The following is a 24,532-nucleotide window of genomic DNA, read 5'->3' on the forward strand; positions in this document are numbered from 1 at the left end:
TGTTACAACTTTAAAAAGACAATTGGATCAATTGGATATGGTACGGTCAAGAATTGATCGTCGCCAATTTATGATCAATCAAGAACTGACACGTGTAAGATCTCCCATGGAAGTGATGATAAGTGAGGGCATTGTGTCCTGGCGTGACCAACGAAAGACGAACGAGGAATAATTGAAAAGCATGACTATAACGGCGTTTTTGTTCTATTGTAGCCGTGAAACACTACCCGTGACGTGAGCTGTTGGGTAGTCTTGGTCCTCAAGAAAACTTTCAAGGCATTTAATAAAGGGAATTATATAAGCCAAATAATGTGTGCGCTAAAAAAATATATATATATTTTTGACGCGGCGTATAAAGTTTTCTGATGTGAATTGAAATGCGTGATTTGCACCGCCTCTACAGAAATATATATCAAACTGAATGTTTTAAAATTGTTGCTCTCCGATTGGTTCATCTTTTATTCTTTAACATGGATAGTTTCATTGCAAAAATTATTCAAGAGCATCTCCAACTCACTCTATTATGAAATGTAAAGCGACAAAATAGAGTTAAATTTGTTCCCAACTCAACTTTATTTTTCACTTCATTATAGAGTGAGTAACTAAAAAAAATTCAAATATAAAATTTCTTTATTCATTTCATTCCATTCTAAAGTGGAATTTTAATCATATTAAAATAATTTAAATAATTACAAAATGACCATAAAATTTAATGTATCTTAATATTATGCATGTAGTTTTATTAATTTATTACAAAATCATGTTATACTATTCTAATTTGGTATGAACATCGATCAAAAATCATTAAAGCACATAGCATATATATAAATTAAAACTTTCAAAATAAATTTCTAAAATATAATACATTGCAAAGTCAAGTGCAAATTACAAATGATAGACATAAACATCATCTAGTATTTAAGAATGTAGGATTCTTCATCATTGAAAATATTGCTAAATGGATTTTGTGTAGATGAAGTCCCTTGTTGTTGACATGTTGTTGTTGTTGTGGTATACGACGTCATTCCGTCCTTTCTATCAATATTTCAATTTGTTCTATTTCATAACTCTTTTAAGTTTGAGTCACTTATCGAATTCAAATCTTTCATAAAAAAATAGTTTTCTTCTTTTAGATATTCACTACTACAAATATGGGCATCAGGTGCGACAAAAGTCGCACCTGATGCACACAAAGTCGCACCCGATAGTACTATCGGGTGCGACATTAGGTGCGACTAAGTCGCACCTAAAAATCCGCAGCTAATACTATTAGGTGCGACACTATTGGGTGCGACTTATCGCACCTGAAGTCGGACCTATTTTTCCGTGGGAACTTAAGAATAAGGCGGGAATTTGACTTTTGGGTGCGACATGTCGCACCCAATGCTCTTCCCGTCAACTTATTGGGTGCGACTAGTCGCACCCAATATTCTTCCCGCCATAGTATTGGGTGCGGCTAGTCGCACCTAATGGCCAATTTATTTTGAAAAATAAAATAAAATTTACAAATAAATAGAATTATAATTAGAATTAAAAATTAATATTTCATATTAAAATATTTTTAATATACAAACAACTAATACGAGTTTGTTCGCTAATATAAAAATATACAACTCCAACTATTTTCGTTGTTGCCTATAAAACTTATCGATGGAGGAATTTCCTCTTCCAAATAAGTTGCCTCCGCGGCCACTGCTGCTTCCTCCTCGGCCACTGCCGCTATCGCTAGGACGATCTCGAAGAAACTCCGCAGAACCTGGCGTCACATTATCAGCCATTGCCGCTGATGTCGGCGTAGGCTGAGGATGTGGGCTTGTGGGGGAAGCCTGAGTATGCATATGTGTAAACGAGAGCAGCTGTCGCTCGGAGTCGGAACCGCAAAGTCGTCGAAATCCTCGTGGTCCATGATATCATGCAGAACGTCGTGCAATCCTCCTACTCCTCTCTGATCAGTTCCAATGGGGTCTTCACCATGAGTAAGGACAAGGCGCTCGCCGTGATGATACCATTCTGTGTAGCCTAGGGTAAACCCATTGTCCAGGATGTGATGCCTTACGACCCCGATGACGTGCCATTTCACGTTGTTGCAAGACTTGCAAGGACAACGATATTTGCCATTTTCGTTCGGTTGTCTGCTTGCAAGGCGGATAAACTCGTTAACCCCTGTTTTATATTGCAAGCTCAACCTCTCGTTCTCGGTAACCCAATCTCTACTTGGATTAGACATTGATTTCGTTGAACGAGAAAGACAACGAGAATTATTAATTAGCATTGAAAGGTGTCTTACTAAATGACCGAGAGCGAATTTAGAAGGAATGAGAGAGAGACTGTGAAAGGTATCTTATTTTTTTTAAAATGGATTGTAGAAATTGTGGGAAAGATGCGCCTCAAAATCCTGGAAACAATCCTGGAAAATAGATTGTTTTTTAAAATGGACTTTTTCTAGTGGATTTCGATTCTAATTGGTTCAAAACTCTACCGAAATTTTGGCAGAGTTTCCCCTATAATATTGTTAAATCAAAAACCTGCAAACTACTTTAAAAACATTTAAAATCCATCCATAAACTATCATATTAATTAACTAAGCCTTAAACCGAGCCTCCGTGGCTCGGTCACAACATTTTATCAATGAAAACTATATAAAACAATCACTCAGTAATTAATTAATTACAATATCATAAACAACTAATCTAATAAAATAGTTTAAACAATTAACCAATTTCAATCTTAATTAAACTATTTCTTAAAAAAAAAAAATCTTAATTAAACTAACATTTAAAATTTAAAATTAGTTACATAACCAATTTCATTATTAAGTACAAAGTGTTAACAATTAAACTATAAATTAATTAGTTAACTAAACTAACAACTTATTAACCAATTTGATTTCCATTACAATTTCAATTTCAAAATAATATTTAATCTAAACTTTTACAATTACAATTAATTTCAACTAAACATTAACCTAAGCATATTACTAAACTAATTATAAACATTATATATATATTAACAATTATAATTACATTAATTAATACATGTTACTAAACTAATTATAAATACTATATATATTAACAACTATAATTACATTAATTAATACATGTTAACAATCAAAATCAAACTAAACATACTAACAATTTATTTTATTTGAAACGTAAATACTAAACTACTAAACATACTAAACACATATATAGAATTTGAAACTAAACATACTAAATTACTAATTAAAACTAATTAATAATTATTAACACTAATTATATATGCTAATTAAAACATACTAAATTACTAATTAAAACATACTAAACCATTTAATTTTTTTTTCTTCATATATATATATATATATATACACAAAAAAATATTATACCTTAGGCGGAGGAGATCGGACCGACGCGGAGGAGCGAAGGTTGAGGAGAGGACCGACGCGGAGGAGTGGACTAGCGCGGAGGAGCGGCTGCCGAGGAAAGGACCGACGGAGGAGGAGAAGACCGGTCTGAGAAGAGCGGTCGCGCGGACTTGGACGTCGGAGAAGGCTCGGAGAAGAGAGAGGGAGAGAGGGAGGGAGAGTCGCAGAGGGAGGGAGAGAGGGAAGGAGAGTCGCAGAGGGAGGGAGAATCAGAGTTTGAGAGAGAGAGGCTGTGAAGAAGTGAAGAATATGAAGAAGACGAACCTGAGTTTATTAACTAACCCTAGTAATCAGGTGCGACAAGTCGCACCTGATACTCAAATAGGTGCGACTAGTCGCACCTAAAAAAGTTAGTCGCACCTGAAAGTAAAAAAAAAAAAAAATCTAAAAATTAATTCCACGTCAGACAAATGGAAAAAATGAAGGGGAGAAGTTGAGCGTCGAATTTTATTTTGACTTTCATGTGCGACTAGTCGTACCTGAATGTTTTCAAAACTATTGGGTGCAACTAGTCGCATCCAATACCACTTAAAATCAGCGAAATTTTTTTCATTTTTGTAGCCCTTTGGGTGCGACTAGTCGCACCTGATGCCCAATTAGGTGCGACTTTTAGATGCGACAAGTCGCACCTAATGCCATTCCGCACCAGAAAGGCTTATTTGTAGTAGTGATTTATATAAAAAAAAGTATTACTTTTTATTTATTGGAGTCACATAATCATTTTAAATTTATATAATATATATAAAATACAAAATATACAAGTTAAATATATATGAATTATAGTGTAATAATTAATAAGTAAAAGTTGATAAAATATAGATTATGAATTTTTGGTGTAAAAATAGAGATTGGTTGGAGATTCTTGGATTCTGAAAATATACTTGGTGTCCTCCTCTGTGTGTAAGTGTTCTTTTCATTTGATGGATACCAAGGTGGTGTTTTTATTTCAGTTATAAATATTTATTGCAGTTGTAAATACGAGATGTGTATACAAAGCTGCGAACCCTCAATGATCGCCTTGCCTCGATGACCTGCGAGTCAACGACGCCTCTATAAATACCCTCTCAACGATGCGCCTCTAAGGTAAATCCTTGCCCAAATCACATCTCGAGTTGTCTCTATCTCTCTTTTAATTCTAGCGACGAGACTTGTACCATGTCACATTTTTTTTTTATCTGAACTAAAATTGAGCGTCAGAGTGTGCGTCGGGATAAATCTTTCTGCGCCCTCTTAGCTCATTTTTCTTGTCTTGTTAATGTGATAGTAACCGAAAATCGACTTTCCAGCTAAGAGAAGACAAAGAAATGTAACTTGTATACCGAGAAGTTATTACATAAAAAATTTATAATTCATATTTTCTCTTATATTTTAATAATTTTAACTTCCTAGTTATTACATTATAGTCCACATACATATGTAACTTGTATCTTGTGTATCCAATCATACTATACAGTTTTATACATATTATATAAATTTAAAACAATTATGTGACTTTCCAATAAATACAAAGTAATATATTTTTTATATAAATAAATACACATTAAATATAACATTTAAATGCTCGACAAAAAATTATAAAGTGAAGTGCGTACTAAAATTTAATATATATGCCATGTACTTTAATGAATTTGGATAAATGTTTATAACAAATTAGAATAATATAAAATGATTTCGTGATAAATTAACATAATTACATGTAAAATATTAGAATTCATTAATTTTTGGGATTGTTTTGTAATTAGTTAAATTATTTTAGTATGATTAAAATCTCACTCTAAAATGGAGTGGAATAAAAAGAGAAATTCATATTTGAAATTTTCATATTCAATGGAGTAGAAAATAAGATTGGGTTGGAGCAAATCTAACCTTAATTGGAGATGCTCTAAAAATGAATGAAATTTGTTTGACTGAACAAATACTTTTTTTATCTGATGAAAATTTTATGCATGGGATGGGATCATAGGACTAAACGGTTAATTTTTTTCTTTTGTTTACTTTTTTTATTTCCCGGAATCAGTTTATACTTTTTTTTTTTTTTTTTACGTTTTTGTATCGCATAGTGAGACATCTCTGGACTAAGACTTCAAGTTTTACTTTCTGTGACATATCCACATCTTATACATTTGAATCAAGGCGCATAAAACAAATATGCACAAAGCAAACGACAAAAATTATAAAAGAAAAAAAAATGGATATTTTGGAAATGACAATTCGGACGGTCAAGATTCAACAAGGTCGGCTCAGAGAGGAATCGATCTCTGACGTACGGTAGATGATTTACCGAAGCACCAAGACAGAAAGCGCAATCGTCTCACGTGGGTAATCCTACACCAAAGCCCGGTTAATACTTAACCTTAGTTAAATGCTGATCCACTGTTACACCGGTTCGCGAGGGAAAAAAAAAAAGAAATAAATAATAATAACAACATAATATTAAATCCGCTTAATAAACCAAATAAACAAGACATATGTGACGACGTCGGAAACTCCGTTAGAAAGAGTGACGGCGTAATCGCAGGTTTGGATACATAACGGGTTTACGAGATGACGGAGATGACGGAACGAGGGAGAGGGGATTATCAACCGTTGGATTGGTAATCGACGGTGGAGAATGGCTGGTGACGGACGGTTAAAGTGTGACGGAGTGTTGGGTATAAAAATATTGGTTTGAAAGGGTGAGAGGGCATTTCGTTCGTTCTATTTCAGCAGAAGAAGAGAAGAAGCAGAGAGAGAGAGCGAAAGAAAGAAGAAGACGAAAAAGCTTCACAGAGAGCGCTTTTGATTTTGAAAAAAAAAAAACTCTCTCTGTCGAAGAGTTATTCTCTTTTCCTCTTCTGGTTATTCTGAGGGAGTCCAACAGGGCGGTTTCGGAGAGAATTTGAGCCATAGTCGTTCTGTGACTGTGAAATGTTGAGGATCTAAAGAAGAGAAATCAATAGGTCTGTAAACTAGATTACAGAGCTTGTCTCTCTTGCGCTTTCCTGGAGAAAAAAATGTTTCTGAAAATCGATTTCTCGTCGTTTTGATGAATAAACGTTCGAAAGAATTGAACTTCTCTTGATTCTGATGATTTGAGATGTGTCCTTTCGCTTAAGTTCAATTTAACGATATTTTCGAGAAATTTTGAATCTTCAGAAGAACACAAGCAAGTTTGTTTTTGTTTTGTTTGTTTGTTTGTTTGTTTTTTTTTTTTCCGGTCTTGATTCTACGTGCTAACATGTTGCTCTGTTTTGTTTTCTTTGAACAGGTACATTCTGACAGATTCGAGCCATATTTGGAAATAATTCGAACCGTCTTAAGAGATTAATTCGAAGAGGTAAGCGTACCTGAGACATCTGAAGGAATTTCGGCCTTCTGATTTGCAATCGCCTTGTTGAGATTCTTGGCGGAGATTGCATTGGTGTTTGTTCGGAGAACACGAGAAGAAGAGTTCTTCAGTGAATTGAAGATGACGAGAGTGACCGAATCTGGCTGAGATAGGTGAGATATTTTTTTTTGGCTGGTGGATCAGAGAGAAAGAGAGTCGTTATTCACGGATTTCGACCGACGCGAATGTTCGTCGTCTTCGAACAGAGCGTTTCTTTGCAGTTTTCGTTCTCTTTCTTTCTACTGGGTTTGGTTTGGTTTCTCGGATGAAAAGTTCTGATTTTTCTTCTCTTTCTCTTGTTTGGTTGTTTCTTATCTGCAGAAGGTGTCTCAATAATCTGTTTGGCTCGATTCGATTTCGATCTCTGGATATAGGTCCTTGAAGTGAAATTTTGAATTTGAAGGTAATGCTCTGTTTGGATTTCCTCTCACTTCAACGCTCTCTCTCTCTCACTTTCTCTCTCTCGTTTGTGGATTTCGATCCACTTTCATAACTTTCTTCGTCGGTGGTTGGTTCTATGAATTTTATGTTCTTTTCTTTTTCTTCTCCTAGCTTTCCTCAATTTCCTGATACCTTTTTGTCAAAAACAATCGAGGAAAATGAACGGAAGAACAAGCACAGACAAGAAAAAGAAAAAGAAAAAAAAACTGAATCTTCTCTTTGTTTCTGTTTTCTCATTCTCTCCAGAATCCATCGACTGTTCGAGCAAAAGGTCATACATCAATACACAAGCCTGAAATTCCATCGAACGCTTCCGATATCGTCTGCAACAGAAGTAGATGAGAATCGTTGTTCTCGGTACTCATATTTCCCCTATTATTTTCCTTCATTATCTCGTCAAGCAAACCCTAAAACACTCTCTCTCTTTCGTTTTTTTATTTTTTATTTATTTTTTATCTCCACTTTCCAATTCTTATCCAATTCGAGCCTTATCATCAATGGAGTTTCTGATAAACAAGAAAGCCTGAGATATCTGCAATTCCATTGATCAGAAAAAACCTTCGCCGCCAGATTTGCCAGGTCCTGAGAGAGAGAGAGAGAACGAAAGTATTCTCATCTCACGGCTGTAAATAATCCTGTAAATTCTCCGTAAAAATCTGGACCGTTCGTGGCCTTCGATAGTTCTAAGATATATTCAGCCTCACTCAGTCAAAACTCAAAACTCGAAACAATAAAAAGAAGAATAGAAGAATTTTAAAATAAAGCAATGAAAAACCTTGGTTAAATTTATTAAATAAAATAAAGAAATAATTTGTATTTATTTTCATTGGTACAGGTGTACAAAGGCAAATGGAGAAAGACCCAGCAAGGCTCAACAATAATAACAGCAATGTGTGTAGAGGAGAGAGAACAAGCGTGGGAGTTGGAGATGGGTCGCTTCTTGTGAGGTCTAGTAGCGATGGGTTAAGACAAACGACGTCGTCTGATTTCGGATTGCAGTGGGGGAACAGGAAAAGGCTACGCTGCATGAAGGTCCAGGCTAAGGACAAAGGGGACGACTCCTCTGGACCGGTGAACCGGACCACGGTCCGGGTTGACCGACGGGTCGTCAGGGCCGATAAAGACTCGGCTAATTTGCCCAATTCCGGTGGGTTTTTAAATCTCCGTCAAAGGCCTTCCACATCTCCTCAGCCTCCGCCGCCTTCTCACCGTATTCTAAGGTAATTTAATTACTCTTGTTATCATTAATTCATTATTATGCACGACATAAACAAGCCACGCTTTGCTTTGCTTCGTTACCTCTTTTATTTTTATCTTTTTAGTATAACGAGTAATTTTAGGGTGTATTTTTAAAAAAATATATTTATATAGGCTAATTTTGAAAAAAACAAATTGAAAAAAGACTAATACGCAATTTGTGAAATTTGTCCTTTTATCCTTGATTTTGGGAATTTCTTGACATTACGTGATGTCCCACCTACTTTTTTGTTTTTGAAATTATTTTATAAGTTTTTTATTTTATTTTTTTATTTGTTTATGGAAGCTAATGTTTGTGTTGAGTGGATAGATAGATATAGTTAGATTTCTTTTTTTTAAAGATGTGTTCAAGTTGATTGGTGGTGTAGTTTTCTGGCTAGTTGCTTGTGCCTGTGTGACTAGAATATTTTCAACATTGGGCTGAGGTATGAGATACATAAGTATGTGTTTGTTGGATTTTCTTCTTTTAGTTTCCTTTTTCTAATGTGTGTTAATGTGGGATAAATTTTCTTGTTTCCTTTTCTCATATAGAACGGAACCAAAAATAAACCATCTGAAATCTACTACGAATTATGACTGGTGTCACAATCGACGAAGTTAGGCTATAAATAACCACCCGTTGCAGATATTGACCAATTTAGGCTCTCTGATAATTTTACCAGCAATATTATTAACTCTAGTCAAGAAGGAGAATAGAAGTCGTGTAAATAAAAACGTTCACAGTATTTTTTGGCCTAATATCGAGATCTGATCTGAGTCAGGATTGGATAAAGGCTCTCTTCATTGTTGTGCTATATTGACTTTTAGTACCATAAGACTTTACTGGGTTAGTTGCGTATATTAATTAATTATTATCATAAATTCATAATACTGGGCAGTCTAGGACGTAACTATGGGTGAGATTGAGAATATTGGGAGTGTTTGGGCTGAAATTGACTAGTCTGAGGCTTATTTATATATCTCAGCTTGCTCAGGTGGTCGCAGATTTTGGGTCTAAAAAGAGAGAGCGCTTATGGGTATTAGGTGGTTGGGTAACTTGTGTTGTGTCATTGTGATAAGCATCTTTTGAATAAAACTAACTCTTAATAGTTTGATTGATCATTTGATCCTTCTTTGATTACTATGTTAAGTAGTAAATTAGCGTGGAGTCGAAAGCAGTAGATCACAGCCATCCATCACATGATATCCATAAATTGATTGATTAAACTGCCAGCGCAAAACACACACTCTTGACTCTTTTATGAGATTGGATTTTGGGGCAAGTTGAATAGCAAATGATCCATCCTGGTTTGGTTTGAGCCGTTGATTCTGTAAAATCCGGATTAGGAAGAAGAGAGTGTCAATAGTATTATATATTTATAGATGTAGATATATTTATCTTATTCTTTATGGTCCATCATCCACACCACCCACACACACACATGCCCATTCCAGTCCAAACCTCTACACGCAACCCTAACCCCTTTTTATTTCTTTTTCAGTTAAGCCCTTCTCTCTCTCCAAACAAAAAAGTGCTCTCCTTGATCTAGCGGCTCTAAGCAACCCTCCTATACACGCACTTGTCCACGTTGCATACAAAGAATCTCTCTTTCTCTCTCCTCATAGGTATAGTTTTTTTAGTTGGAATTAATACGGGGGGGAAATAGAAAAAATTATTAAACACTCTCCTTTGTTAAAAGCAAAAGGACCTTAAGAGGAAAAGCCAAAAACCACCCTCACTTTCCGCTGAAAAAAACCAGTCTGAGAGACTTCTTTAAGCCCCTCTCTCTTCTCATCGCTCTCCCAGACCCACACCGATTCATTAAGATTACACACCCAAAGGCCATTTCGGTAATTTCAATAGGCTTATCAGGAATCAAGATTCAACATTTTCTTTTTATTATATTATTATTTTTCGATTACTAGAGCCCAACCGCTTTTATTTTATATATTTTACTTGCACATATGTTTTTTTTTTTTTTTAATTTTAAATTGAAATTTCTGGGTTTCGTCCTTTTTTGGCTAATCATGTTGATGTGTGATATAGGGGATTTAATATAGTTGGTTTCATTTTCTTTTCGGTTATATAGAAACTCAGAGACATCGAGTGCTATGAGAGGAATGGGTTCACCGGATAGGGGTGCGCACGATAAGAAAGGCAGTTACGAGAACAACAATAAATCTGCGGCTTCGTCGGAGACGGCTCACGATAGCAAGAAGGGCGGTGGATCCTCCTCCGGCAGCGGCGAACCGGCGGTTCCGGCGGCGATTTGGCCGCCCAAGTTCGTGATTGCGTTGACCAACAAAGAGAAGGAAGAAGATTTCTTCGCCTTCAAAGGCTCTAAACTTCCCCAGAGACCCAAGAAGAGAGCCAAGTTCATTCAACGCACCCTCAATGTAAGACTTGAGACCAACCCTTTTTTTCTAAAATAAATTTCTAGCTACAGTGAATCATTACATAAAAGAAATAGAATGTATTTCTCACGTAATTGTTTTAGTTAAATGTGTCTCTAACCTAATAAAATTTAAATAGTGGTTAACAATAAAATGTGTTTTAATTCAATACTTTAAAAATGAACTGCTAGCGAAATATCATATTGTTCATAACGTGGTTTAGTACAATGAACTGATCAAATCCTCCAAATCGTGTTTTCATGTTTATTATTATTATTGTTATTATTATTATTCACAAGAAAATGATAAAACTGGGAGATACATGGTGAGAAGATATCGTAGCTGGCGTACTTCCCTTGTTTTTCGTTTTCACCAAAAAAAAAAAAGGGTTAAAATTATAATATTGTTTGGATGGAGTAAAGAAGCCAAAAAAGTGCGTAAATTGGACAACAAGTGTTAAAGAAAGCTACACGTGTCGGTTGTGGCGTATTATTCGTACCTAATCCTGACCTAATGTTTGTTACACATCGAATATTCTTTTTTATATAATATTCTAATAATGTAAAAAAAAAAAAAGTGGGTAAATACCCACTACTTTGCGTGAATTTTTTTTCCGTATCATTTGAATTTGACCTCTTCTATCTCTTTAGAATATGAGTAATCGTTAAGTTCAGGTAAAAAAAAAAAAAATTTGTCTTATTGTCACTAATTTCATAACATTTTTCACTTTCCACGAAAGATTAATTTTGTCTAAAATATCACCATCTATGTCAATAATATTGATATCTATTTTTGCCTTTCATGTTAACATAAATGATGTCATTTTGGTTAAATTAATCTTTTTTTTGTCAAAATGTTACGAAATTAAGTGGAAAATGAGGCAATTTCTCGGAAAAAAAAAAAAAACGGGGATAGGGAAAAAAGAAATGTTCCAATGACTTTAAATTTAAATAAAGAGCAAAAAAGAGAAGCTGTATTTGGAATTCGAAGTGATGGAAGTCACATGGATGAATAAGGACTTTTCCTCTTTCTTTTAAAAAAAAAAAAAAAAGCAGATGACCCTTCCTAACTGACAAAAGTGTCAGGAATTGACGTGTCCATTACATTATTTTAACAATTTAATAAGTAAAAAAATATAAAATAAAAATTGAGTGGATCATGGCGGTTGTTGCGCTGCTGCTGCATTATTATTGTAAATGCCTTACAGCTTCGTAGTGGACCACACACTTTTATTTAATTTTTTTTTTTAATTATTATCTCATTTGCTTAAGTCTTAAGCAACTTTGAAATTGAATATTTCTCCGCGTTCTTTTTTGTTTTTTTTCAGCTTGTAAGTCCAGGATCGTGGCTGTGTGATCTGACTTTGGAGAGATACGAGGTCCGTGAGAAGAAAGTCACCAAGAAGGTAAAACTCCTCGAATTTAATTTTCTCGAGCACATAATCATGTTTATTTTTTTCTCGGTTCTTTTTATAACATTTCGGTTGGCGTGTGTTTGCGTAAAATATATGATGCAGAGACCAAGAGGCCTGAAGGCAATGGGAACCATGGAATCGGACTCTGAATAGAAGCGTGTTTCTTGGTGTGTAGTAAAATGAGAGGAACATAATAGGTTAGGACTGGCTTGGCTAGTCTGAGTCTGAGACGTGAGGACCATATAACTCTGTGGTTCACGGACACGACTGTTTGTTAGCGGTTGGGATTTTCATCAACATATCTGCTACTTTATACAAACCGTGTAGTGTACCTTTCAACGTTTTTAACCGCAATAATTTCTACTTGTATAAAATATATCTACATATATCTCAAATATAATTATCATTTTTTTTCTCATATATATATTTATGTATATGTTAATTTCTCTTTTTTTTTCTTTTTTTTTTGAAAATTATGTATTTGTTGTTAATCTCATTGCTCAGTCTCGCTCGTCATAATCGTTTTACCAAAATTCATCAACAAAAGGACATTCTTTGAGCTTTATCATAAACTAAAATATGTGAATTAATCTGCAATAATGAGCAAAATTCAGCTTCAAGCATGTGAATCGTGTGACCGAAAAAGACAGTCATGTAAATTCCAAGGCAAGCAATCGATCCAGCTGTCAGCCAATTGAAATTATTAGGTCAACCAACTTAGTGACTAGTCGCTAGAAATTATGCTTTAATCACATATTTGATTACGGCCAGTTTGACATAGGTTTATGTTTTTAGATTCGTTTTTTGAAAAAAAAACTGTTTTTTTTTTTTTAAAACTGACAGGTGTTTGGTAAACTATTTATAAAATAGTTGTTGATAACAAAAGTTGATTTTAGCGTTTGATAAAATAAATATATTATAGTAAAAAGATTAAAATAGACATGTTCTTCAAAATTAAATAAAAATTATTAATATGTTTATTTATATGCATATATATATGAATAATATTTTTTAAAAAAAAAAATCAAAAAGAAAAAAAGATGACGTAACAAGGCAAAATTCTACTGGACTCCAACGGCATTCCAATAAAATGCACAAATAATTTTTGAACAAGTTTTACTCTTAGATAGAAAAAAAAAGAGGTAGAAAGAAAATAGTTATGTATTATGGTACAAAAATTCTCACGATTTATGAATTGAGATATAATTTAAAATATCATATAGATAACTTAGAAATAATTTGTACGAGGATATTACGGTAATTTGTATAGCAAACACAAAACTACTTTTTCTAAAAACTAAGAATCCTAACTATTCAATCTCATGTACAAAATGTAAAAGAAAAATTAGTCGAATTAAGCCACCTGAAACGTTGAAATTGTAATCTAACCAACGTTTCGTCCAAATTTTCACTCTAGCAAAAAATGATGAAGCGTCTTTATTATGTACGATGTTAATTACTACAGTATCCTCTACTAGAATTTGCTTACAAAACTTGTAGTCCACATTTGATCAACCAAAATTTTCGAAGTTAATACACGTTTATATATTTAGAATTTTTTTAAAAATTATATATTTGGCAAATTTTGTTATTGAGCGTTTTCTTATTTCTTTCTAATTTTTTGTTAATCTCCGCTGCTTTGTTAATTTTTGTTATTCATGGTAAATTTACATATGTGCAGGTAGCGATGGTGTTATCAATTGATATTTATTTCCTTTCATTTAATACGCATTTAATACGGTGTTATTCTCAAGCCGATCAAATTTTCCATACGAATTTTCGAAGTTAATACACGTGTATATATTTAGAATTTTTAAAAAAATCTATATTTGGCAAAGTTGGTTATTGAGCGTTTATTTCTTTCTAATTTTTTGTTAATCTCCGATGCTTTGTTAATTTCAGTTGATTTCCGTTTATTTTACGCACAATAAACTTCGGCTGGCTGAAACGTTGGTTAGTATTTGATTTCTATGATTTATGTTACATAAGGGTATTTTCGATATTTTCTAACCGTTTATTTCTGTAAATGGTTAGATTACAAAATTTACCAAATGTTGGCTATATCCTTAAAACCATGTTTGAAATTGGTTACGTTGCTAGATTACCCAAATCTAAAATCGCTTTTGAAGTTTTTTGTAAAAACAGTTTTGCCAAACACCAGATAAGCAGTTTAGTTTTTTCTAAAAACAAAAAGTTACATTTTAATCCCAACCAAACGCATCCTACACGAGGAAGTTAAATTCGTTTGCTAATTGGTATTTGATGCTATCGGATGAACTGTTATTTATTTACTGAAGAACAAAAATAGTTGAATTGACATTTATGACGCGAGACGAGCCATATTTCGAACCAAATAATGTCAACTGCAATATATATATATATATATATATATATATATATATATATATATATATATATTTATTTTTACAAGTACAAGGGTACAGCTAAGCATGTATATTTATAAAATATTATAAATTAAGCTAAAACTAGCTTAGTATTTCTGGTGGAGAAGAAAGGTCCATGACAAAGAAAGACAACTATACACTAGTAGCATATAATATATTTTTACAAAATATTATATTGGTGGCAAAGATTTTATTCAAGCTTGAATGACAACGGTGGTGTAGGTGTTAGATGAGCCCACGCAATTCCATTTATTTTATTTGGAAACCAATCTTGAGATTCATGAACGTTAGATTTTTGTGTTTAGTTGTATTTTTTTTTTTTTTTCCCGGGAAAATAAAGGTGTGGTGTGATACTCTTTCACATGGGAAAAAACAGAAAAGGAAAATGCAATTCCTTATTTCACAACGAACCCATGTGATGTGGTGGCGATATGGGCATAATATTGTTCCATTTCTATAATTTGTGGGTTACTTACTCGGATTTCCATTGTTCAAATGAAATTTCTATGCAACTGCAAAATTGTTTTAAATTTTTAATGATAAAAAAATGGTTATATATTTAAAAAAAAAAACACCAACACAAGTTTTATAGTTACAGAATTTCGAAAAAACAAAATTGCATCTCAGAAATTCAGAAATCATCTCTTAAGAATCTTTTATAAGCATTTTGAGTCACCTTCTAGATTTTCATTTATGTTGTCCATACACACCAATAAATTTAGAGAGGAATGAATGCTGGTAGTATTATTATGGGATATAATCTCTTATCAGAGACAAAAAAGTTGTTATAACTGTTAGAAAGACGAGAAACTAAATTCCTTTTTCAAGCCCCATAAAGACTTCCATAAAATTTAGCAATTTATATTAGCCAAGAGGTTGTTTACTAGGAAATACAAATACGAGTACAGCATATACTATTATAGTTATATATAATATAATTCTTAATAAGGGATTAATGCTTAGATGACGAATTAACAATAATAGCGAGACAGACACATCTTGGCTACGAATACGTGGTTTATATTTCAATACTGTAATACCCACTTTTTTTCATTTTTAATATACATATTACGGACCCGTTTAGTGAAAACGCCAAACTTTAATATTCGTCAAAGAACGGATAGCGAATGTGATTTGATTTTATTCGATTAATTGATTACTTTTTGCACGATGTTACGTTCAACAACACACAAAAAAAAAAAAACAGAAATACGCTTTTAAGGTTCCCGTATAAACGTCCGAAAATTATAATTACGCTTCTAGATTATTCGATTAAGGCGTTAGTAAATAAAACGATAAACCATGAGCAGAACAATAAAGTACCTCCGAAGGCAGAGCAAACATACGAAATATAAAACGCAGAGCAAATATAATAAATCGAATATTTACTATAATGTAAAAATTATTCTCAGAATATAGAAAGATCCACACCAATTACATATATAAAAAAATAATATCCAAATCACATAACGCAAAGGAACTGAAAAAAAAAAAGAACCCTAAAGATCCACCGCAAACAACTAATATGGAATAGAAGGAAATATAAAAAAATCCCTAAAAAAAACTCTATGAAATCAAAACGAATATCACCGACCCCAAAACCGCTCTACACCACCATCACAATCCAAGAGTCACAATCGGATGAGAGCCACTCAAAACCTGAGCGCAGATCCGAAGGCCAGAGCCACGGCGCCGGCGACAAAGGCGGGGACGAACGACGGCGAGATCGCGGCGGCGGGGGAAGCCGGGCTGGGAGCCGGAGCATCGGCGGCGTAAGCCGATCCGACGACGGAGAGGACAGTGACGATCACAGCCACGAATGCCAAGAGAGAAGCGCTTGAACGAGCCATTGTATGAGTGTGAAACTTGTTTTCGCTTCGTCTAGGGTTTTGAGATTTCTGAGAGAGAGAGATAGACGAAGCAGAGTAATGAGGGTTTGGGTGTTAGTGTGTCCGTATATATATAGAGAGGAAACGAAATGGGAAAGGCCGAGAATTAGAGAGGGTTTGGGCAGTTCGGGCAGAACGGGCAGCTGACCGCATAACAGGCTGGCGAAACAGCTGGTATATTTTTCGTTGTGGGACGCACTGATTTTTTTTTTCTCTGTTAAACTAATATTATAATAATAATAATTTACAAGCGCTGTTTTGAATACAACAGTCACGCTATATGTTTTCTTCTCTCATCATCATATCTCAGGTTGACACGTGGTGGTTTCGCCCCGAGTCGGAAGTTTGGCTTTGACACGACGCTGTTTTTATTCTTTTCTAGTTGAGAATTTTACTCGCAAACCCACCGATAGTTAATTGATGTCGATCATTAATTAAAATCGTATCCGATTCGAAGCGCGTGTAGAACACGCGGTTGCGTAGAAGATGGGCTTTAGGGGTAAGGTAGGAATGAGATTTTTTTTCGTAAAATAAAAACATATTAATAATCCGATGTGAGGGTCACATATCTCAAATGGGAACAACAGCAAGACCAGTTTAGTCGCGCCAGTCATGGCGTTTAGAATTTAGAAACAGCGAGGAAGGCGTGATTTTTTAATTTCGGCTGGTCCCACATTGAGGTCTGTACTCAGCCAACCGAGAGATGACACGTCGCAATTCGGGAATGACTGGCTGTTAGAGTAGGGAAGCGGGAAAAGGGACAGGTGTATGGTAGAAAAGTTGAGGGTTTTCTTTGGTTGCATGTGGTTTTGTTTATTTCCAGAACATTCTCTTGTCATCTTCTTTCTTGTGCTTTGCTTTCCTTTCCCTTATTTTCTATACCATGTGACCCACTTAGATATTTTTGACTGGAAAGTTATTGAGCTAAGGCTGTTACTGAGTTATTTAAAAATTTACTTGATGACCAGTTTAAATCCCATTGATGCTAGTAGTGTAGTACATACATTTTTCTCATAAGGTTGCAATTTGCAAAGACAGTATTTAATTGAAATTAACCAAAAATGTCAATAATTTTTTTTTACAAGTGATATGTCAAAAAAACCGGTTAGTAAATCAAATAATTTGCGTAGAAAATGTTCAAGAGCTGGTGCAAAATTAGAGACCATAAATAAAACAGGAACTTGAATAATACTATCTCAATACAAAAATGATTGATGATACCGTATAGTATTTGTATCTAAAAATAGCTTTTAGATTAGATCATCTGGCTCTCTGTACAACAGTACATCTCTACTATACCACTTATACATAGTCAAAAAGTGTATAAAAAAAAAAAAAAAAAAAAAAAAACTAATCTCCCATGGTTCAGTACCCGAAAACCCGTTTGGAGATCCGCAAAAGAGGCTCGAGGGCGCTCGGGGCGAACTTCCTCGCAAAGAGAAAGCACAGCGTCTCGTCTTTTTTACCGTTGTAACTGCAGTTCCGTCCGGCGAAGACCCTCCGCTGGAAAAAGGCCTCGGAGACATCGTTGCGGCCGAAGGTCCCCGGGTGGGGCCCGCCGCGGGACCAGTCGACCCACGTTAGGCTGCGGTTGGCGAGGGCGGGGCCCGCCTCGATGGTGAGCATGGTGGGGAAGTAGTGCTCGTCGACGTAGCACGCGGGGCGGCAGAAGCGCTCGAACTTGGGCCGGTACGTGGCGTCGGAGACGATGAGTCCCGCGAGGCGGCGGTCCACCTGGAACCACTGCGCGCCCTTGCGCCAGCTCGTGAGGTTGACCTCGGGGGACATCTCGGGCCTGTACCGGCCCCGCCCGAACGGGCCCGGGTCGTCGAACGCCCCCACGAAGCTGTGCTTCGACTCGGAGATGTACCGGTACACCTCTTGGAAGCTCCGGATCGGGACGCACGACTCGGAGACGAGCACGAACCACTCGTTGCCCATGTCCAGCATCGCGTTCGCCACGAGCCGTCTCTCCGCGTCGCACATGCTCATCCGACCCCATTCCGACACCTGTCACCGTGTAATCGACCACGCACATTTGGGATCAATCGGATTGCATTTCATTTATCCAATCCCTGCTAGTTTGTTCATTTAGGAATCGAAGAGAGGACTGTGTGCCTATCAACACATCCCGACACTTATTATAATTTCATACGCGAAAGATCCTATCATTTATTTATTTATTATAACCGTGGTTATACGGGCCCCGCTAAACTAAGTTCACGAGGCCCTAGGAGTTAGACCGGAAAATGAACAGGGTGCCGTGTGCCTATCAAACACATCCCAACAGTTGATATAATTTCATACACGAAAGATGATATCGGAAAGTTAGGAGCGAATAAAGGTTCGTAATATCTCCTAATCATTATTGCCAACTGCGAAAAGCGTTGATATTTTGTCTTACGAGGTGTTTTAACTAAGATTCAGAGACATGTCCAGGTAAAAGGCAACAGAGAGTCATTCAATTTCAACATCCTATCTACCATTCTGGGAGGGGTCATAAAATGGTACATTTATCCTGACAGACAAGATGTTAAATGCATTGCTCGTTACAATCTCTCCTATTCAATAATAGACCTGATTCAGATCCCCAAACGTTGCTACTTCATTAACAAAAAGCTCAAGACAAGGCAAATGGAGTACCTGGCTGGGAATGTGTCTCCCGGCGAAAACCGAGGAAGATCGGAAACTCGGCTTGAAGCTCGGCAGCGAATGAACGTATATTGAATAAAGCCCTTCGTGGCCTTTCAAAAACCTCTCCCAGAGCGGAGCCAGAGGCACGGGTCCTTTGGTCAAGAACATGAACGCGATCTTCGGGACCCGCTCGAACGGATATCTCTTGATCCCCGGAGCGAAAGAAGACCTCCACAGAAGCTCTTCGTCGCTCATCGAGTGCATCAGATTCGCCGGAGCCGCGATCCAGCGCCGCAGACTGTACGCCGGCTCTTCCAGACACGGCTGAAATCCCGACCTGACGGTCGTCATAACGCCGTCGATCCCGAACCGCCGGACGGTGTAGACGCTGAGCACGGCGAACGCCACGCAGAGCGTTAGAAAGACGGCGAGGAGCTGAACGAGCCGTAACGGCAGTGCCTTGTACTGGAATCTTCTGTTTGTTAGGGTTCCTGGGTCTTTGCCTTCCTCTAGAGGCAAAACCCTCTGCTGAGCCATCTTTGTGATCGTATTCAATACAAAGCTTTGGCTTTAGATCTGAACCACCGATTTACAACATCGAACGAAGATAAGATTGCGAAAATTCAAACGGAGCCGAACTTTTACGAGATAGAGTAAAGAGAACGAACCTCGAGTGCTTGAATCGTTGACCGAGCGAGAAGTGAGAGCCGTAAATGATTCGCGCCCTGTCCAGAATTAGAGGCAAAGTAACAGAATTTGATGGAAGATTCGAAGGTAAAGTTGATGAATTGATTCCTGATCAGAGAGGAGACACTTGGGGAAAAAGTGCACTGAATGAGTCCAAAGAGTGTTTTTTTCTATTAAAAAAAAATTAACAAACTAATCATGTGTTATTTCACTTATCTGTGAAAGAGAGAATACTATTTAGGTTATACTCTGAAAACTAAATGAGAACAAAAGGAATATTATAGTGTGTTAATTTGAGTTTGAGAGTTAGGCGTCAAACAAATTATGGGAAAGTGGGAAGAAAGAGCGGTTAGGCATTTGTCGGTTGTGATATTTTTCCTCAACTCCAATGCAATGCGGATCATATACGGCATAGTAGAGATTCTAAATATTTTTTTGTTTGTTTATCGAGTTTTTAAATATCCTCTTTGATTTTTCAATAGGGGCTATTGTGATTTCTCTTCTTCTTGATATCGAAAGTATGCGTACAATTGTGATTTCATTGAATTCTAGTAACGAATTCTTCAAGATTGGAGGGCTTTTTTTCTTTGTTCAAATGTATTCGGAAATTCTAATAAGAATGTGTGATACTTTTTTTTTCAACTATGGAATGTGTTATACTCTTTGTTACAATAGAAAAAGAAAAGTCTTCTCTATGAATTCGATTGCGATGCATTTGCATTTAATGAACCCTTTAATGAAATAGGACTAACGGTTGTTTAATACTATTTAATAAGCCTTGAAAATTTGTTCCCGAGTGATCTAATTTTCTATTAAAAGTTAGGGATATATTGACGTTAATAATAAGCTATAAAAGATAGTCTCTAAACTACTATATTTATTGTAACCAAGTCTGCATTGCTAATGCAAATTGTATTAAAAGAACGCAATACGAATATTATTTCAAAAAATAAAAAAGATGTTTCATTGTTATGTCTGAGAAACAGTTTTTTTTTTTTTTCAACAAAAGACAAAGCTATTAACAAATTATGATGAATTATTGTAAGGATGCATATTTTATAGAATTTATAATCTCCCAAATTAATAAAACAATGTTGCGCAGTGGTTTGCAATATATAATATGGTACTAATTAATAGAATTGGAATCCGGTTCACATGTGCGCAAATAAACTAAACAACCACACCACGTGAAGAAATATATTTCGAATTCTACAAAAATATTCATAACAAAACAGTATCAAACCATCTCTCCCTGAAAACAAGTCGTCCCTAATTTTTTACTCAAATGAGCTGCGAATATATTTATTTTGGCGGAAACAAATTAACACATTACCAAACCAACCAACCACATAAACAACGTAACTTAGAAGGCGAACATAAAATATATTAATTTATAAAAAAGAAAACGGGTGAAATTTTATTTTGGTAACCAGTGATATTCTTCAACTAAATTTGGTAAAAAATAAAGTGTTTACTCTGATTAAAAAAAAAAAGTGTTTACATTACATCATGATCATACATGACATGCGCTGGTGTAAATGATTGATGAAATAAAGCAATAAAGATCTACAAGCACTAGTTTTATAGGGAAACATCTCTCGCGCCGGCGGTGAATGATAAACCATAATGCTATTTAATTTATTTAATGGCCCACCAAATAAAGATTCCCACCAAATAATGTTGTCGATTTTCTTTTCTTCCTCTGTCTTCTTCAACCGAACCAAAACCCCTCATTTTTTCAAACCGTAATGTTAAAAGGCGTGATTCTTTTTCTCTATAAAATGTACTTGGAAAAACTTATATTTATTTTGGTATATACTATATAATAATCTAAAAGAAAAAACTCACAGAAATATCATTATTTTAGTAGTGAAATTACCTAAATAAAAACACTGAACATGTGTGATTATTTTTTTAGTTTCTTACAGTGCACACGTGTTATTCAGATTAACTTCTACGTCACTACGTGCCTGTAATGCGCTCATCCATACATTAAAAACTCCGTTCTCTCTGTTGACATCAAATAGAAAGCAAGCACACCCTTCACACTTAAAAAAAAATTGATACATATGATACAGATCCCATATGACTTGGGATTTAAATAATAATTTATAAGGAAAAAAGCAATATATATTAGTAAGAATAAAAGTTAGAAAATACAGCTCCCATATATATAATTGCACCCGAAAAAAAGGACCATAAGTTCGCATGTGTCCAGTCTTTTATGTCGTAATCATAGGCATAACAAACACTTTTATTTGAATTTCACGAACAAAAAACATTAGAAAAAGAGGTTCAATCATAAATTCAGAGGCGTAAGGGGTTCATTCATCGAAGAAAAAAAAGATCATTTGTAGAAGTCGCTGACCCAAAATACATGCTAGAATTTAATCAATCTAAAATTCAAAACTAGAACATCATAAATTTTAACACGATCATGTCGTTATTTCCATGATTTCTTTTTTTCCCCTTCTTTATTCATTATTCTAACGTGACTTTAGCAGATCACAACAGCACAGAGTCCAAACGTGAGGGTGTTTTGTTGTTAAAATTACCAGACTTAGAACCGATTAAAAAGGGCACATTTTTTCAAGACCTTGAAAACGCGATCATCAATTAACATTTGTTGAAAGCGAGAAGTTTCAGATAGCCAAAAGAATCAACTTGACGAGACTTTTTGGAGAAGAAGTTAGTTTCAAGTTTCAACGACATAAAAACAGACCCACGAGAACTGTTTTATACCAAGTAGTGGTATAATACCAGATATCTACTAAGCCTTGACCACATCAAACCTGGCACGAAGCTCGGAGATCATAACCGGACACTCACCTTTCTCGTCGTACTCGGAAAAATCCCCCGCCGACAGATCGATTCCGTCGAACTTTGTTCCTTCCAGCTACACAACCAAATGCTATATATCAGTTACTGACTTTATTTTTCACACCCATACCTATTATAGTCTTTGATATAATATTATCGATTAAATTTCTATAGTTTAAAAATATTTTTTAAAACAGTCTTGACCGAGCCCAGACTGGCCTTATATAAATATTTTTCTCCTTCTTCTTTTTCTATAACTCCTCGAACCACCGCCATGCTACAAAGAGAGCCATGGATCGGTTTATTTTCTTATTTTGGTCCTTCTCATTCTGGTTCGATATAGAAACCACATGAGACCGAACCTAAGCATTCTAAATCGGTTTGAGACCGAACCTAAGCATTCTAAATCGGTTTGAGACCGCACCGAACCGAACCATGCACAACCCTCAAACCGTTTAAACATTCTGGTTTGGTTCTGTATAGAAACCGGTTTGAGACTGAACCGAACCATTCTAAACTGGTTTGAGACCAAACTGAATCATTCTAAACTAGTTTGAGTCCGGACCAAACCAAACCATGTACAACCCTAACTACAGGGAGGACTAATTAGCAATAATATGTTCAAGACTGTGGAAATGGAGACTTACAGAAATGGCCTTCCATCCATCAGCGAAGACAAAGTCTATAGGCTCGTAGCCCCTGCAATCGAACATCATCAACGGGGAAAATTTTCCGCCAGCTTCATGGCTCAAAGGCTTTCCGCGACCCGGGATCATTGTAATTGTCCCATCTCTCCCACAGAACTTGCACTTCAGAGCAAAACATTATATCATATGTCACACTATGTCAAGGATTCCAGGTCAGAAAGTACGATCTTACTGTCTATATGTTTTGAGATGAAACAATTATACTTAGTACAGTATTAGAGTCCACAAAATTCAAACGAACGAACACTGGTTTAAAATAATCGGATCCGGCTAAAGAAAATTGAGCTCAAATAGCCATCATTCTGGGAGGACATGTTTCGGATATATCGTAAAAGATAAACGGACTGGACAAAGTTTGTAAGGTCTATTCATTTCAATGCTCATTAGTTAGATGATCATGACTTGTCAGCTTAAAATTCAAAGCTAATGCCAAATACAAACTGATTAATAAATAGGAGGAATTTCTCTGAATCTCACTCAATCCTCGTACGAATCAAACACTATTTGGAGGGACGTATCAGAGAGATCACTGAGTATTTCACAGTACCGTAACCATGTCACCGACACTACGGAAAAATTGAACCTAATTACACAAAATTGAAGTTTAAACCTACTAAAATTCAAGCAGAAATCAATCGAGAACGAGAGCAGAGCTTGAAATGTCAGGTTAGGCAAAACCTTTTGGATGAGATGAGTGGTTCCTTTGCCGACTGGGAGAGGAACGGTGTCGTTTAGCAAGACGCAGGTTTCTTTCTGACTCACCTCTCCACATCTCCCACATTTCACCTACACAGAAGCCATGCCAAAACCAAAGGCGATTCACGACCCAAAGAACAAAGTAAAAATTTGAGGACATAGTTAAGAGTAAAACCTTGAAGAGGTAGGGGAAGGAAGGATCGTCGCAGCCTTCTTGAGGAAGAAGCTCCGCTATGTTCTCCAGCTCTGCGCTGATGAGAAGCATGAAATTCACCATTTTTTTTTCGCCTTCGAATTCGATTCTTTGCGTCGTATTGAAGCTTTCCTCCGATATTCTCCTCTGAAACTGCGTCGGAGAGAATCGTACTGGACTCCACCCATTGGGCCTCTTAATTACGTTCTTGGGCTTTTAGCAAGCGGTCACACTGTACTGAGCTCACAA

General features: G+C 35.8%; 3 protein-coding genes across 4 annotated transcripts; 1 reads left to right on the forward strand and 2 right to left on the reverse strand.

The window, feature by feature from the left end:
* Positions 1-6,068: 6,068 nt before the first annotated feature.
* On the forward strand, positions 6,069-12,670 carry LOC149391895 (uncharacterized). Of its 2 annotated transcripts, XM_089619300.1 has the most exons (8): positions 6,070-6,339; positions 6,648-6,880; positions 7,089-7,170; positions 7,455-7,565; positions 8,044-8,428; positions 10,535-10,841; positions 12,166-12,243; positions 12,355-12,670. In XM_089619300.1, the coding sequence occupies exons 4-8, from the start codon at positions 7,547-7,549 to the stop codon at positions 12,403-12,405; spliced, it is 840 nt and encodes a 279-aa protein (XP_089475426.1). In that variant the 5' UTR covers positions 6,070-6,339; positions 6,648-6,880; positions 7,089-7,170; positions 7,455-7,546; the 3' UTR covers positions 12,406-12,670. The 2 variants fall into 2 exon arrangements, with proteins under 2 accessions (XP_089475427.1, XP_089475426.1); XM_089619301.1 differs by lacking the exon at positions 7,455-7,565 and having other exon boundaries at positions 6,069-6,339.
* Positions 12,671-17,687: 5,017 nt separating this feature from the next.
* LOC149391896 (glycosyltransferase BC10-like) lies at positions 17,688-20,112 on the reverse strand. The gene is made up of 3 exons (XM_089621355.1): positions 19,849-20,112; positions 19,190-19,756; positions 17,688-18,556 (listed from the first exon to the last, which is right to left on the reverse strand). Exons 2-3 carry the CDS (start codon positions 19,715-19,717, stop codon positions 17,912-17,914), a joined length of 1,173 nt encoding a protein of 390 aa, XP_089477481.1. The 5' UTR covers positions 19,718-19,756; positions 19,849-20,112; the 3' UTR covers positions 17,688-17,911.
* A 2,325-nt stretch (positions 20,113-22,437) lies between these two features.
* On the reverse strand, positions 22,438-24,466 carry LOC149391897 (uncharacterized). Its single transcript, XM_089618649.1, has 4 exons — positions 24,266-24,466; positions 24,073-24,180; positions 23,335-23,496; positions 22,438-22,763 (listed from the first exon to the last, which is right to left on the reverse strand). The coding sequence occupies exons 1-4, from the start codon at positions 24,365-24,367 to the stop codon at positions 22,638-22,640; spliced, it is 498 nt and encodes a 165-aa protein (XP_089474775.1). The 5' UTR covers positions 24,368-24,466; the 3' UTR covers positions 22,438-22,637.
* Between the last annotated feature and the right edge of the window lie 66 nt (positions 24,467-24,532).

The sequence above is a fragment of the Urtica dioica genome, chromosome 7, assembly GCF_054948205.1.
Source record: "Urtica dioica subsp. dioica isolate 48M chromosome 7, U.dioica_male_clone48M_v1_H2, whole genome shotgun sequence".
In the NCBI taxonomy this organism is placed as follows: Eukaryota; Viridiplantae; Streptophyta; class Magnoliopsida; order Rosales; family Urticaceae; genus Urtica; species Urtica dioica.